General features: G+C 44.5%; 1 protein-coding gene across 7 annotated transcripts in view; it reads left to right on the top strand.

Annotated features, from left to right (window-relative positions):
* LOC139558375 (eukaryotic translation initiation factor 4 gamma 3-like) overlaps nt 1-16,638 on the top strand; it is a 66,597-nt gene that overhangs the window by 33,836 nt on the left and 16,123 nt on the right. For 4 of the 7 annotated variants that reach the window (XM_071373513.1, XM_071373503.1, XM_071373479.1 and 1 more), the window contains 5 exons: nt 1,575-1,681; nt 6,785-6,919; nt 10,027-10,198; nt 10,386-11,153; nt 11,457-11,545. In XM_071373513.1, coding sequence (XP_071229614.1) covers nt 1,575-1,681; nt 6,785-6,919; nt 10,027-10,198; nt 10,386-11,153; nt 11,457-11,545 — 1,271 coding nt within the window. The remainder of the gene's footprint in view (nt 1-1,574; nt 1,682-6,784; nt 6,920-10,026; nt 10,199-10,385; nt 11,154-11,456; nt 11,546-16,638) is intronic. The other 3 variants (XM_071373520.1, XM_071373495.1, XM_071373487.1) reach the window with 3 other exon arrangements.

Raw genomic sequence — 16,638 nt, 5'->3', positions numbered from 1 at the left:
TGGAGAAGAAAGTAAAAGTGCAATATATGCCATGTAAGAAAGCTAACGTTTAAGCTCCTTGCTCAGAACATGAGAACATATGAAAGCTGGTGGTTCTTTTTAACATGAGTCTTCAATATTCCCAGGTAAGAAGTTTTAGGTTGTAGTTATTATAGGAATTATAGGACTATTTCTCTCTCTACCATTTGTATTTCATATACCTTTGACTATTGGATGTTCTTATAGGCACTTTAGTATTGCCAGTGTAACAGTATAGCTTCCGTCCCTCTCCTCGCTCCTACCTGGGCTTGAACCAGGAACACATCGACAACAGCCACTCTCGAAGCAGCGTTACCAATGCAGAGCAAGGGGAACAACCATTCCAAGTCTCAGAGCGAGTGACGTTTTGAAATGCTATTAGCGCGCACCCCGCTAACTAGCTAGCCAATTTACATCGGTTACACCAGCCTAATCTCGGGAGTTGATAGGCTTGAAGTCATAAACAGCTGCTGGCAAACGCACGAAAGTGCTGTTTGAATGAATGCTTACGAGCCTGTTGGTGCCTACCACCGCTCAGTCAGACTGCTCTATCAAATCATAGACTTAGTTATAACATAATAACACACAGAAATACGAGCCGTAGGTCATTAATATGGTCGAATCCGGAAACTATCATCTCGAAAACAAGACGTTTATTCTTTCAGTGAAATACGGAACCGTTACGTATTTTATCTAACTGGTGGCATCCATAAGTCTAAATATTCCTGTTACATTGCACAACCTTCAATGTTATGTCATAATTACGTAAAATTCTGGCAAATTAGTTCGCAATGAGCCAGGCGGCCCAAACTTTTGCATATACACTGACTCTGCGTGCAATGAACGCAAGAGAAGTGACACAATTTCACCTGGTTAATATTGCCTGCTAACCTGGATTTCTTTTAGCTAAATATGCAGGTTTAAAAATATATACTTCTGTGTATTGATTTTAAGAAAGGCATTGATGTTTATGGTTAGGTACACATTGGAGCAACGACAGTCCTTTTTCACGAATACGCACCGCATCGATTATATGCAACGCAGGACACGCTAGATAAACTAGTAATGGTTGATCAACCATGTGTAGTTTAACTAGTGATTATGATTGATTGATTGTTTTTTATAAGATAAGTTTAATGCTAGCTAGCAACTTACCTTGGCTTACTGCATTCGCGTAACAGGCAGGCTCCTCGTGGAGTGCAATGTAAAGCAGGTGGTTAGAGCGTTGGACTAGTTAACTGTAAGGTTGCAAGATTGAATCCCCGAGCTGACAAGGTCGTTCTGCCCCTGAACAAGGCAGTTAACCCACCGTTCCTAGGCCGTCATTGAAAATAAGAATGTGTTCTTAACTAACTTGCCTAGTTAAATAAAGATTATATAAAGCTGTAAAAAAAAAACGGCCAAATCGGTGTCCAAAAATACCGATTTCCGATTGTTATGAAAACTTGAAATCGGCCCTAATTAATTGGCCATTCCGATTAATCGGTCGACCTCTAATATATATATATATATATACTGTACTCTGCTTACCCTTTTCTTCGTCCTCCCTGACAAAGCTCCTGGACCTCAATACTATCCAGGACAGCAGGTGTACCCCCCCTCACCCTCCATCATAGTGCCTACACCGCAGCAACCTCCACCAGCCAAGCGTGAGAAGAAACCAGTGAGTATCTCAGCACGCTGCCGTCTCCACACAGACACACATATGCCATGGTCTACCAAACATTTTCCTATCATACACTCCCCATGTATATAAGCATACACATACAGATACACACACTAGTAGATTCCATCTGCTCAGTTACACACCAGCTTTTCTATTTCCATATGCATACTGTGAGAGGATATGAGAAATGATCCCTGATGTTTCTGATAAGAGACACTTCTGGATCCATCAGCCTTTTTGAGTTACATTTTAAAACGCATTCATTATTTTACAGAGAAAGTATATGAGGGATGACGGGTTGATTTTAGATCAAGGCTGCCAGGAGAGTGTTACTGTGTGTGGAAGGAGGGTTGGTTTGAAATGTATGCCAGGCCTTAATCTAGCTCTGACGCTTGGGAGCTCGGCCTCGAGGGACCCCACTTTGAGCCTATTAGCAGTCATTTTGACTGTAACATTCTAACAGTAATAAATACATTTCATATATGCCATCGAAAAAATAATAATTTGGTTGTGTTTATAAAGGTTTTGGTTATTTCAAAGAACACAATATCATTTTGATTAGTTTGTTACTGTAGGCTGTCTGCTGCTGCATGCTCATTCGTGAAGCGCCTGGAATAGCTGTTATTCTTAATATTTTGAAATGAAGCTAATCTCTTCAAATTTGAGTTTTTTTTTGGCAAAGGTAAACATTGTTGAAACCTCCAGAATCTGCTCTTTCAGATACTATATAGAAATCAAAACGTCTTACCTGCATGTGACTAGGAGGATTTGAAGAAGTCACTTTTGTTGCTCCATTTCCCTGCCTCGGTCAATTACAAGCTGCGCTTCATATACAGTTTGACAATTGATGATTGTCAATTTAATCTTGTCTTAAGGCTAACTCTATATGTGAAATTAGTTTCAATAGGGTGTTGGTGTAGTTTCGAGTGGCCATCATTAGGGTTGCACATTTTGGTGGAATATTCAGAGGTGGAAACTTTCCGTGGGAATATATGGGAATTAACAGAAATATATGCCAGTTAATATTAATACCATTTAAATGTAGAATTTTTTTGCATTTGATATATTTACCATATCATATGGAGACAGAAACATAAGACTTATCTTATCATAAGTAGACATAATTGCAAATGATTAAATCCTTCCAATAGGAAAAAACTAACAATTTCGTTACGAATTGAACTTCAATTAAAAAAACGAGTACACAAACGAACGTACAGTCAATACAACAATAGAAAAATCTATGTACAGTGTGTGCAAATGTAGGGAGGTAAGGCAATAAATAGGCCATGGAGGCAAAATAATTACAATTTAGCATTACACTAGAGTGATAGATGTGCAGATGATGTGCAAGTAGAGATACTGGGGTGCAAAAGAGCAAGAAGATAAATAACAATATGGGGATGAGGTAGTTGGGTGTGCTATTTACAGATTGGCTGTGTACAGGTACAGTGACAGGTAAGCTGCTCTGACAGCTGATGCTTAAAGTTAGAGAGGGAGATATAAGGCTTCAGTGATTTTTGCAATTTGTTCCAGTCATTGGCAGCAGAGAACTGGAAGGAAAGGCGGCCAAAGGAAGTGTTGGCTTTGGGGATGACCAGTGAAATATACCTGCTGGAGCGTGTGCTGCGGGTGGGTGTTGCTATGGTGACCAGTGAGCTGAGATAAGGTGGGGCTTTTCCTAGCAAAGATTTATAGATGACCTGGAGCCAGTGGGTTTGGCGGTGAATATGTAGCGAGGGCCAGCCAACAAGAGCATACAGGTCGCAGTGGTGGGTAGTATATGGGACTTTGGTGATAAAACGGATGGCACTGTGATAGACTGCATCCAGTTTGCTGAGTAGAGTATTGGAGGCTATTTGGTAAATTACATCGCCGAGGTCAAGGATCAGTAGGATAGTCAGTTTTACGAGGGTATGTTTGGCAGCATGAGTGAAAGAGGCTTTGTTGCGAAAGAGGAAGCAGATTCTAGATTTAATTTTGGATTAGTTGACTCTTCACATGGGATGATTTCACTGACCAATAAAAGAAAGGGAATATTGAATGGTCCCCAATGATCCATTGCATCTCCCAAAAAAGGTTTTCAACATACATCTGTAAAATGATAAACTAAACTAAAGTTTTGATGTCTTCCTCTCAGGCTTCCATGTCTTCTCCCTGGACCTCCTCAATGTCTACCTCTTGAACATCAAACTCTGAGACCTCATCTTCACTGTCACTTTCCAACCTTGTTGAGGATGGCTCGTTGTTAGGCTCAAAAAGCCTCAAATTTGCCCGGATGGCCACCAATTTTTCAACCCTTGTATTGGTCAGCCTGTTCCGTGCTTTGGTCTGTGTGTTCCCAAACAAGGGCCAGGTGCCTACTGAGGTGGCTGATGATGGTGGGATTTGGAGGATGATTGAGGCAACAGGGGAAAGAGCCTCAGCTTCACAAAGTCCCTTCCACCAGGTGGCTGATGAGATGTGTTGGCACGACTGCCATATTGCATCTCCATCCCAAAGCACTTGCTTGGAAGTGTACATCGCCAGACTGCCAAGAACCTTGCCCTCGTTTATGCCAAGGTGGTGAGACATTGTAGTGACGACACCATAGGCCTTGTTGATCTCTGCACCAGACAGGATGCTCTTGCCAGCATACTTGGGGTCCAACATGTACGCTGCAACGTGTATGGGCTTCAGGCAGAAGTCTTCATGCTTTTTGATGTATTTCAGAACTGCAGTTTCCTCTGCTTGGAGCAAAGGTGAAGTGGGCAGGGCAGTATGGAGTCTGAACATCAGACAGGATGGCATTGTCTCCCGCAATCCGTGCAATGGCTACTGCTATAGGTTTCAGGCTGCTTACCACTCTCTCCCAAAATACATCATCCAATAGGATCCTCTTGATGGGGCTGTCCATATCGGCAGACTGTGATATGGCCATTTATTGGAGACTCCTTCCCCTCCAGGAGACTGTCAAACATGATGACAACACCACCCCAACGGGTGGTGCTCTTATTCTTCTCACTTTGCTTGGTGAGGTAGACTGCTGCTTTAACTTGATGACCCTTCACATACCTAACCATTTCCTTGGCTCTCTTGTAGAGTGTGTCCATTGTTTTCAGTGCCATGATGTTTTTGAGGAGCAGATTCAATGCATGAGCAGCACAGCCAATGGGTGTGATGCGAGGGTAGGACTCCTCCACTTTAGACCAAACAGCCTTCATGTTCGCAGCATTGTCTGTCACCAGTGCAAATACCTTCTGTGGTCCAAGGTCATTGATGACTGCCTTCAGCTCATGTGCAATGTAGAGACCGGTGTGTCTGTTGTCCCTTGTGTCTGTGCTGTTGTAGAATACTGGTTGAGGGGTGGAGATGTAGTTAATTATTCCTTGTCCATGAACATTCGACCACCCATCAGAGATGATTGCAATACATTCTGCTTTCTCTATGACTTGCTTGACCTTCACTTGAACTCTGTTGAACTCTACATCCAGTAAATTAGTAGAGGGGGGTATGCTGGGTGAAGAACATTCAGAAATCTCTTCCAATACACATTGCCTGTGAGCATCAGAGGTGAACCAGTTGCATACACAGCTCGAGCAAGACATTCATCAGCATTTCTCTGACTACGTTCCTCCATTGAGTCAAAAAAACTTCTGATTCCAGGAGGACCATGAGCTGTTGCTATCGATAAGGTGTCTGATTCATCATTTTCACCTCGAATAGAAGTAGAGGGACTTTTGTCAGAGGTTGCTTGTTGTGAGCGCAGAGGGAACTTTATGCACTTGGCCAGATGATTCTGCATCTTTGTTGCATTCGTCACATATGATTTGGCACAGTATTTGCAAATGTACACAGCTTTTCCTTCTACGTTAGCAGCAGTGAAATGTCTCCACACATCAGATAGTGCCCATGGCATTTTCCTGTAAAGATTAGGAAAAAAATTGTTTAAAAAAAACAAATATAAGGATAAATAGTTAAGCAGTTAGATTAAACAACTCCTTTGTAAGATAAATGTTTTAAAATTAAACGTGTATGGAAACAGGTGAATTAACACTCCTCAGTTAGCAGGCTCAAGCAAGCTAAAACCCACATGGTAGCAAGAACTAACTAGCAGAAATTGTTAACACGTTAGAGATGATTTAAACACTTTGCTGTAGGCTACTATTTACTAGTTAACAATAAATCATGTATGTCATATAAAATATATTCACCCCACCCAGTATTATATTCAAAACTTACCAGAAAGCATGTAGTCCTTGGCTCAGACAGTGTAGTAGTGTGGGCTCAATAGCATCTCATTAGAGTGCAAGATCTTGAGAATCAGCTGTACATGTGATGGAAACGAGTGCACTGTGCATGCAGAGGGTTGAAATTCCATTGAATTGGGGATAGTTTAACCAAAATATGCCACAAGACCTAGAATTGCCTTGTGTATCCCACAAAAAAAGGTTCACTGTTATAATATAACTTTTTTGATGAGTTTATGCAAAATTCCCGAAATTCCAAGGCTTAATTTCCCATGGAAAATGTCCAGCCCTTTGCAACCCTAGCTATCATTGGCTGTCCAAGGCTGACTGCTGGTTAATGAGGGGTGGCAAGGGGAAGGGATGATCTGTCCTCTTAACTTCTTATAACACACATTGATATCGAAATTCTAACAACATACATGTGTTAAATGAACTTATTTAGGAAAAGTCCAGGGCAGAGGTGGCATGACTTTAAAAATGGCAGAGGTATTTTAATTTTAAATTAATATGCTGTCAAAATGACTGCCTCAGCGCTTCTAGTGTTTATTCTTCTGCCAGAGAACCTTTGATCCAGGGCCAGTGGGAAACTTTAAGGTATTCAGAAATATAGTGCTGTTCCGTTTGGACTCTTATGACCCACTTGTTAAGACTCACATGAAAATATATTATCTTGCCAGAAACCCTTTCAAGTGCCTCTGCTGAAATACTGTTAAGCTTTTTCTCTCTACATTTGTACAAGCTGAATAAGAATGTCTGAAACTTTTGGTCACAGATGCACTCCTGTACACAACACACTCACTGTTTTGAATGGCGTGAGGGTTGCTCTGAAACGCTGGCACTTTAGTGAGATGCCGCTCCTTTCGTATCATTGTCCTCCCAGATCCGTATCCGGGACCCCAACCAGGGCGGCAGGGACATCACAGAGGAGATCATGGCAGGGGGCACAGGGAGCCGAAATCCAACCCCCCCTGTCGGACGGCCCTCCTCCACCCCCACCCCTCCGCAAGTAAGGACACATCTTCTCTCATGCTGCCTGATATTCAGCTTATTTTCTCTCGCACGCAGACACACACACACACACACACACACACACAGGTTGCCATTGTGTGCCACTGGCCCACTGAGCTGTTAGCCTGTCACCCATGTCTGTGTAATCTGTGCCCAGGGCAGATTGCTTGGTGTTGGGAGGGAACAGGCAATTAAGCCACCAGGGCTTTGGCACCACGACAGACAGAGCCATGCATGCAGGCACAGCACATTTTCTGTGTTTGTAATCCATCCTCTGCCATGCTGCGTTAGACACAGCCAGCCACTCAGACTTCAGCCACTGTCCCTTACTCCCTGCCCCCCACCCATTGCTCTGCAACTGGGCCCAAACACTCACCTGGCCTTATCTGGCCTCGCCTTCACAACCTTTGCTATCCAATTTGAGTAACAGACAACCATGGCTATTTTACAAAAGTGATCTAAACACTTTCGTTGTTCATAGTAAATGTGTTATCATATTCATCTTTGACACACAGATATATGGCTTACACACATGTGTAATAAATAAATACACTGCTCAAAAAAATAAAGGGAACACTTAAACAACACAATGTAACTCCAAGTCAATCACACTTCTATGAAATCAAACTGTCCACTTAGGAAGCAACACTGATTGACAATAAATTTCACATGCTGTTGTGCAAATGGAATAGACAAAAGGTGGAAATTATAGGCAATTAGCAAGACACCCCCAAAAAAGGGAGTGATTCTGCAGGTGGTGACCACAGACCACTTCTCAGTTCCTATGCTTCCTGGCTGATGTTTTGGTCACTTTTGAATGCTGGCGGTGCTCTCACTCTAGTGGTAGCATGAGACGGAGTCTACAACCCACACAAGTGGCTCAGGTAGTGCAGCTCATCCAGGATGGCACATCTATGCGAGCTGTGGTAAAAAGGTTTGCTGTGTCTGTCAGCGTAGTGTCCAGAGCATGGAGGCGCTACCAGGAGACAGGCCAGTACATCAGGAGACGTGGAGGAGGCCGTAGGAGGGCAACAACCCAGCAGCAGGACCGCTACCTCCGCCTTTGTGCAAGGAGGTGCACTGCCAGAGCCCTGCAAAATGACCTCCAGCAGGCCACAAATGTGCATGTGTCAGCATATGGTCTCACAAGGGGTCTGAGGATCTCATCTCGGTACCTAATGGCAGTCAGGCTACCTCTGGCGAGCACATGGAGGGCTGTGCGGCCCCACAAAGAAATGCCACCCCACACCATGACTGACCCACCGCCAAACCGGTCATGCTGGAGGATGTTGCAGGCAGCAGAACGTTCTCCACGGCGTCTCCAGACTCTGTCACGTCTGTCACATGTGCTCAGTGTGAACCTGCTTTCATCTGTGAAGAGCACAGGGCGCCAGTGGCGAATTTGCCAATCTTGGTGTTCTCTGGCAAAAGCCAAACGTCCTGCACGGTGCTGGGCTGTAAGCACAACCCCCACCTGTGGACGTCGGGCCCTCATACCACCCTCATGGAGTCTGTTTCTGACCGTTTGAGCAGACACATGCACATTTGTGGCCTGCTGGAGGTCATTTTGCAGGGCTCTGGCAGTGCACCTCCTTGCACAAAGGCGGAGGTAGCGGTCCTGCTGCTGGGTTGTTGCCCTCCTACGGCCTCCTCCACGTCTCCTGATGTACTGGCCTGTCTCCTGGTAGCGCCTCCATGCTCTGGACACTACGCTGACAGACACAGCAAACCTTTTTACCACAGCTCGCATTGATGTGCCATCCTGGATGAACTGCACTACCTGAGCCACTTGTGTGGGTTGTAGACTCCGTCTCATGCTACCACTAGAGTGAGAGCACCGCCAGCATTCAAAAGTGACCAAAACATCAGCCAGGAAGCATAGGAACTGAGAAGTGGTCTGTGGTCACCACCTGCAGAACCACTCCTTTTTTGGGGGTGTCTTGCTAATTGCCTATAATTTCCACCTTTTGTCTATTCCATTTGCACAACAGCATGTGAAATTTATTGTCAATCAGTGTTGCTTCCTAAGTGGACAGTTTGATTTCACAGAAGTGTGATTGACTTGGAGTTACATTGTGTTGTTTAAGTGTTCCCTTTATTTTTTTGAGCAGTGTATATATATTACCTATTATTAGTACCTACCTGCATGTATCACTGTATCTCCTCCCTCACTTGTGCAGTAAATGTTGTTGTGGAACATATCGTTTATGCTTTTTGTCCCTCCATGACGAATCCAGAATAAGATTCTATACTTCATTGATTCAAACAAAATGAGTCATTGATGTGCTGAGAATTTTAATAGATGGGTTAGCTGACAACGTCACAAACTATGCTCACGCTTCAATGGGGCAGAAGTCTGAGTGTTGTGATTTTGGATGATCAGATAGCTAGCAACAATGACAAGAAGCTGTCATGTGGGGAGTCGTAGGTTTTATCTTGTTCTTGATACCATGTCTTGTTTTGAGGTGTTTTGACTGATGTCACGTCTATACTACTAATATGACTCAAATTGGCTAGCTTGCCAACCAATAACTGTCACGATGTATTTGAGACAACAAGTGCTCGTTGTGCAAATATATTTATATTCTAATAAACATTATAGTTTACAATGTTGTCAACGAATTATAGTTGACATGTCAACAATTTAAGCCAACCCCGTCTGTATTGCCCCATAGTTGCGTACAAGTCAGTTGTTGTTAAACAACCAACCCGTCTATAGAAATAGGCTATCTTTAAATTACAGTTCTTGTTCTGGATTCTGTGGAGGGAAAGCTTTTGTGACACTTCCTCCCTGTCCTCTCCTTGGACTTTAACATTCTCTCCTCTCTGTGTTTTGTCCATTTTCTTTTTACTCTCCCTTCTTTTGCTTTGTTTAACCTTGTGTGCCTCCATTTCCCTGTCATTCACACTCCACCTCCCCTACTCTTGCACGTTCTTTTTGCTTCTTCTTCTCCTTTCCTCCCTTTTGCCTGCTTTCCTTGGTTGCTGTCTCCTTGCTTGTCTCCCCCTGTCTTTTCCTTGGCTAATGTATCTAACCATAACCACTGGTATCCTTATTTCCGCTTAATTCTATTTTTGTGCTTATTTGTCTGTCTGTGTTGCTAGTTTTTATGGACGCACCCTCATTATCCTCACATTTTCTACCTCAAATCGCAGCAGCAGCCGGGTGGCAGCCATACTCCGGAGCAAGGCCAGGGCCAGGCCAACTCAGCCTACAGCCTGGAGCTCCCCCAGCAGCAGCTCACGCCTGGGGCTGCAGCCAGCAAGCCAGGGCCAGGTCTGACCCTCTACCCCCGGCCCTCACCCCTCCATCCTTCAGGCAGAATACATCCCTGCTTTGAGAGCAGCGGCCTGAGGAATAAAACGTTTTTTAGAACCTGAATGTTGACTCAGTTAAGAGATTGGCACAAAGAATTGTGTTTTCTTTTGTGTTTAATGTCTATGTTATCTGTTCTCTTTTCCAGTAGATGATAAGCCAAAATTGGAGCCGCTTGTCCAGAAGTCTTCCTCTCCTGGGCTTGGTCAATCAGAACCTTCATTGGAAAGGCGAGAGGCCAGTGCACCTGTAACTGCTCCCTCTCCCCACTTGGATCCAGAGCTTCCCTTCCCAGCCCCAGTGGTGGTTTCCCCCATCCCGGCCCCTCTTCCTGTTGCCGGCCCCATTGAGCAGCCCTCTGCCGTGGAGCCCACTGCTCCCCCTCCCTCCTCTGCAGCGGACCCCAAGCACCTGCCACTCACGACTCAGTCCCAGACCTCAAACACAGAGGAACTTCTTCCAGAAGCCCCACGCACCCTGGCTGCTTCCCCAGCCCTAACCCCTAAGGCTTTGAATGGCCATGCTGACACTGGGGCTGAGATGGACACCCAGTCTCAGGAGCCCGCCCCCCTTACTCCCTCCCTATCCCCAACCCAGCCCCAGGCTTCAGCCCCGGCTTCTAGAGAAGACTGCAGTGAGGCTGTGCCCAGTGAGGTGAGGGCAGAGATGCCCCCTGCTGTCATGGACCCTATCGCACCAATCACTGTAATGCCAGTCACTCTGACCTCCAGCCCTGCGCCTGCTGTTCCAGCGCCTCCCCCAGGCCTTCCGCCGCTAGTGCAGGCCACAGCAGAGACCAGCAAGCTCTCTGACACTAAAGACATCCCTCTCAAAGCAGGGACAGAGACTCTCATCACACCAAACAGCAAGCTTGAACCACAGCTACAAGCCCTTTTCAGAAAGAGTCCCACTACAGGTATGTGCATAGCCATGGATACAGACATGACAGCATGGATGCCTATGTGTGTATACTATAAATAAACAGTTAAAGGTTGCTGATAGACAAGACTTGGATCAGCCAGACTGAACTCAATGCTGACTGCTGAGAACAGCACAGTGCTTACACTAACAGCTGGATTTAATTTTTACTCTGGGGAGAAGGCCACTGTTTTCTGCTAGTATAATAAGTCTAGTCATTGATATTTAATGGAAGCAATTTGTGGTAAATCGCCAGCCTATAGCTGACTTCAAAATGTATTTGCTGCTGTTTTCTCTGCAGTATGTCAGACTGCTTCTGCTACACCAAAGACCTGGAAGAAACCAAATGAAGGGAGTCCTGTTGGAGATGCATCACAGAGGGAGACTGAGGTAAGCAATGATGCTTTCTATTCACTCTATGGGGGGGTGCACATCCTGCTATGCCTTCAGACAAACCATCAAACAGGCAAAGTGTCAATACAGCACTAAGATTGAATCGTACTACACCGGCTCTAACGCTCGTCAGATGTGGCAGGGCATGCAAACTATTAGACTACAAAAGGAAGCACAGCCGCGAGCTGCCCAGTGACACAAGCCTACCAGACGAGCTAAATTACTTCTATGTTCTCTTTGAGGCAAGCAACACTGAAGCATGTATGAGAGCATCAGCTGTTTTGTTCGATAAAGTTCATATTTATATCCAAAAATCTCAGTTTACATTGGCGCGTTACGTTCAGTAATGTTTTGCTTCCAAAACATCCAGTGATTTTGCAGAGAGCCACGTCAATTTACAGAAATAGTCATCATAAACTTTAATATAATATACAAGTGTTATGCACAGAATTAGAGATATACTTCTCCTTAATGCAACTGCTGTGTCAGATTTAAAAAAAACTTTACGGAAAAAGCAAACCATGCAATAATCTGAGTACAGCGCTCAGACAACAAAACCATGTTGGAGTCAACAAAAGTCAGAAATAGCGTTATAAATATTGCCTTACCTTTGATGATCTTCATCAGAATGCACTCCCAGAAATCCCAGTTCCACAAATGTTTGATTTGTTCGATAAAGCACATCATTTATGTCCAAATACCTCCTTTTTGTTTGCGCGTTTAGCCCAGTAATCCAAATTCATGAGGTGCGAGCAGACAAAGTCCAAAAGTTCTGTTACAGTTCGTAGAAACATGTCAAACGAAGTATAGAATCAATCTTTAGGATGTTTTTATCATAAATCTTCAATAATGTTTCAACCGGAGAATTCCTTTGTCTTCAGAAATGCAATGGAACGCAAGCTAACTCTCACGTGAACGCGCATGGTCAGCTCATGGCACTCTGCCAGACCCCTGACTCAAAGAGCCCTCATTCCCCCCTCCTTCACAGTAGAAGCATCAAACAAGGTTCTAAAGACTGTCAACATCTAGTGGAAGCCTTAGGAAGTGCAATATGACCAATATCCCACTGTATATTTGATAGGCAATGAGTTGAAAAACTACAAACCTCAGATTTCCAACTTCCTGGTTGGATTTTTTTCTCAGGTTTTTGCCTGCCATATGAGTTCTGTTATACTCACAGACATCATTCAAACAGTTTTAGAAACTTCTGTGTTTTCTATCCAAATATACTAATAATATGCATATCTGAGCTTCTGGGACTGAGTAGCAGGCAGTTTTCTCTGGGCACCTTATTCATCCAAGCTACTCAATACTGCCCCCAGCCATAAGAAGTTAAACAGGTCAACATTCACGTGGCCCTACGGATTAACAGGACGTGTACTCCAAGCATGCGCTGACCAACTGGCAAGTGTCTTCACTGACATTTTCAACCTGTCCCTGACTGAGTCTGTAATACAACATGTTTCAAGCAGACCACCATAGTCCCTGTGCCCAAGAACACTAAGGTAACCTGCCTAAATGACTACCGACCCGTAGTACTCACGTCTGTAGCCATGAAATGCTTTGAAAGGCTGGTCATGGCTCACAACACCATTATTCCAAAATTTGCATTCCGCCCCAACAGATACACAGATGACACAATCTCTATTGCACTCCACTCCATACTGCCCTTAACCACCTGGACAAAAATAACACCTACGTGAGGATGCTATTCATTGACTACAGCTCAGCGTTCAACACCATAGTGCCCTTAAAGCTCATCACTAAACTAAGGACCCTGGGACTAAACACCTCACTCTAACTGGGTCCTGAACTTCCTGACGGTAGGTAACAACACATGTGCCACACTGATCCTCAACACGGGGGCCCCTCAGGGGTGTGTGTGCTCAGTCCCCTCTTGTACGGTCTGTTCACTCATGACTGCATGGCCAGGCACGACTCCAACACCATCAAGTTTGCCGACAACACAACAGTGGTAGGCCGACAAAGATGACACAGCCTATAAGGAAGAGGTCACAGACCTGGCCGTGTGGTGCCAGGATAACAACCTCTGCCTCAACGTGATCAAGACCAGGAGATCGATTGTGGATAACAGGAAAAGGAGGACCGAGCATGCCCCCTTTCTCATCCACAGTGATGTAGTGGAGCAGGTTGAGAGCTTCAAGTTCCTTGGTGTCCACATCGCCAACAAACTATCATGGTCCAAACAGACAAAGACAGTCATGAACAGGGCACGACAAAGCCTATTCCCCCTCAGCAGACTGAAAAGATTTGGCATGTGTCCTCAGATCCTCAAAAGGTTCTACAGCTGCACCATCGAGAGCATCTTGACTGGTTGCATTACTGCCTGGTATGGCAACTGCTTGGCCTCCGACTGCAAGGCACTACAGAGGGTAGTGCGAACGGCCCAGTACATCACTGGGGCCAAGCTTCCTGCCATCCAGGACCTCTACACCAGGCGGTGTCAGAGGAAGGCACAAACAATTGTCAGACTCCAGCCACCCTAGTCATAGACTGTTCTCTCTGCTACCGCATGGCAAGCGGTACTGGAGCGCCAAATCTAGGTCTAAACGACTTAACAACTTCTACCCCCAAGCCATAAGACTCCTGAACAGCTAATCAAATGGCTATCCAGACTATTTGCATTGTCCCCACCCCCTCTTTTACACTGCTGCTACTCTCTGGTTATTATCTATGCAAAGTCATTTTAACTTTACCCAGATTTACATATTACCTCAATTACCTCGACTGACCTGTGCCCCCCACATTGACTCTGTACCAGTACCCCCTGTATATAACCTCGCTACTGTTATTTTACTGCTGCTCTTTAACTATTTGTTATATTTATTTTTTACTGAAACAACAATGCCGTTTTAAGAAAAATAAGTGTTAAGGGCTTGTAATTAAGCATTTCACTGTAAGGTCTACACCTGTTGTATTCAGCACATGTTACAAATAACTAGGGTAGCAAAGGGTCAAACTTTACGGTAAATTTCCTTTTCCCCTGAAATTTTCCATAGGAAGTTAAGCCTTGGCATTTTGGGAATTTTGCTTAAATTCATCAAAAAATGTTAGCTTATTACAGTGAACCTTTTTTGTGGGATACACAAGGCAATTCTAGGTCTTGTGGCATATTTTGGTTAAACTATCCCCAATTCAATGGAATTTCAACCCTCTGCATGCACAGTGCACTCTTCCATCACATGTACAGCTGATTCTCAAGATCTTGCACTCTAATGAGATGCTATTGAGCCCACACTACTACACTGTCTGAGCCAAGGACTACATGCTTTCTGGTAAGTTTTGAATATAATACTGGGTGGGGTGAATATATTTTATATGACATACATGATTTATTGTTAACTAGTAAATAGTAGCCTACAGCAAAGTGTGTTTAAATCATCTCTAACGTGTTAACAATTTCTGCTAGTTAGTTCTTGCTACCATGTGGGTTTTAGCTTGCTTGAGCCTGCTAACTGAGGAGTGTTAATTCACCTGTTTCCATACACGTTTAATTTTAAAACATTTATCTTACAAAGGAGTTGTTTAATCTAACTGCTTAACTATTTATCCTTATTTGTTTTTAACAATTTTTTTCCTAATCTTTACAGGAAAATGCCATGGGCACTATCTGATGTGTGGAGACATTTCACTGCTGCTAACGTAGAAGGAAAAGCTGTGTACATTTGCAAATACTGTGCCAAATCATATGTGACGAATGCAACAAAGATGCAGAATCATCTGGCCAAGTGCATAAAGTTCCCTCTGCGCTCACAACAAGCAACCTCTGACAAAAGTCCCTCTACTTCTATTCGAGGTGAAAATGATGAATGAATCGGACACCGGTCTCTACATTGCACATGAGCTGAAGGCAGTCATCAATGACCTTGGACCACAGAAGGTATTTGCACTGGTGACAGACAATGCTGCGAACATGAAGGCTGTTTGGTCTAAAGTGGAGGAGTCCTACCCTCGCATCACACCCATTGGCTGTGCTGCTCATGCATTGAATCTGCTCCTCAAAAACATCATGGCACTGAAAACAATGGACACACTCTACAAGAGAGCCAAGGAAATGGTTAGGTATGTGAAGGGTCATCAAGTTAAAGCAGCAGTCTACCTCACCAAGCAAAGTGAGAAGAATAAGAGCACCACCCGTTGGGGTGGTGTTGTCATCATGTTTGACAGTCTCCTGGAGGGGAAGGAGTCTCCAATAAATGGCCATATCACAGTCTGCCGATATGGACAGCCCCATCAAGAGGATCCTATTGGATGATGTATTTTGGGAGAGAGTGGTAAGCAGCCTGAAACCTATAGCAGTAGCCATTGCACGGATTGCGGGAGACAATGCCATCCTGTCTGATGTTCAGACTCCATACTGCCCTGCCCACTTCACCTTTGCTCCAAGCAGAGGAAACTGCAGTTCTGAAATACATCAAAAAGCATGAAGACTTCTGCCTGAAGCCCATACACGTTGCATCGTACATGTTGGACCCCAAGTATGCTGGTAAGAGCATCCTGTCTGGTGCAGAGATCAACACCACCTTGGCATGAACGAGGGCAAGGTTCTTGGCAGTCTGGCGATGTACACTTCCAAGCAAGTGCTTTGGGATGGAGATGCAATATGGCAGTCGTGCCAACACATCTCATCAGCCACCTGGTGGAAGGGACTTTGTGAAGCTGAGGCTCTTTCCCCTGTTGCCTCAATCATCCTCCAAATCCCACCATCATCAGCCACCTCAGTAGGCACCTGGCCCTTGTTTGGGAACACACAGACCAAAGCACAGAACAGGCTGACCAATACAAGGGTTGAAAAATTGGTGGCCATCCGGGCAAATTTGAGGCTTTTTGAGCCTAACAACGAGCCATCCTCAACAAGGTTGGAAAGTGACAGTGAAGATGAGGTCTCAGAGTTTGATGTTCAAGAGGTAGACATTGAGGAGGTCCAGGGAGAAGACATGGAAGCCTGAGAGGAAGACAACCAAAGCTTTAGTTTATAGAATATCGTATTACAGATGTATGTTAAATGTTTTTGGGAGATGCGATGGATCATTGGGGATCATTCAATATTCCCTTTTATTTTTCAGTGA

Source organism: Salvelinus alpinus, chromosome 2 (assembly GCF_045679555.1).
Source record: "Salvelinus alpinus chromosome 2, SLU_Salpinus.1, whole genome shotgun sequence".
In the NCBI taxonomy this organism is placed as follows: domain Eukaryota; kingdom Metazoa; phylum Chordata; class Actinopteri; order Salmoniformes; family Salmonidae; genus Salvelinus; species Salvelinus alpinus.
Note: the sequence above shows the minus strand (reverse complement) of the source record. Positions and strands in the feature narration are given on the sequence as shown.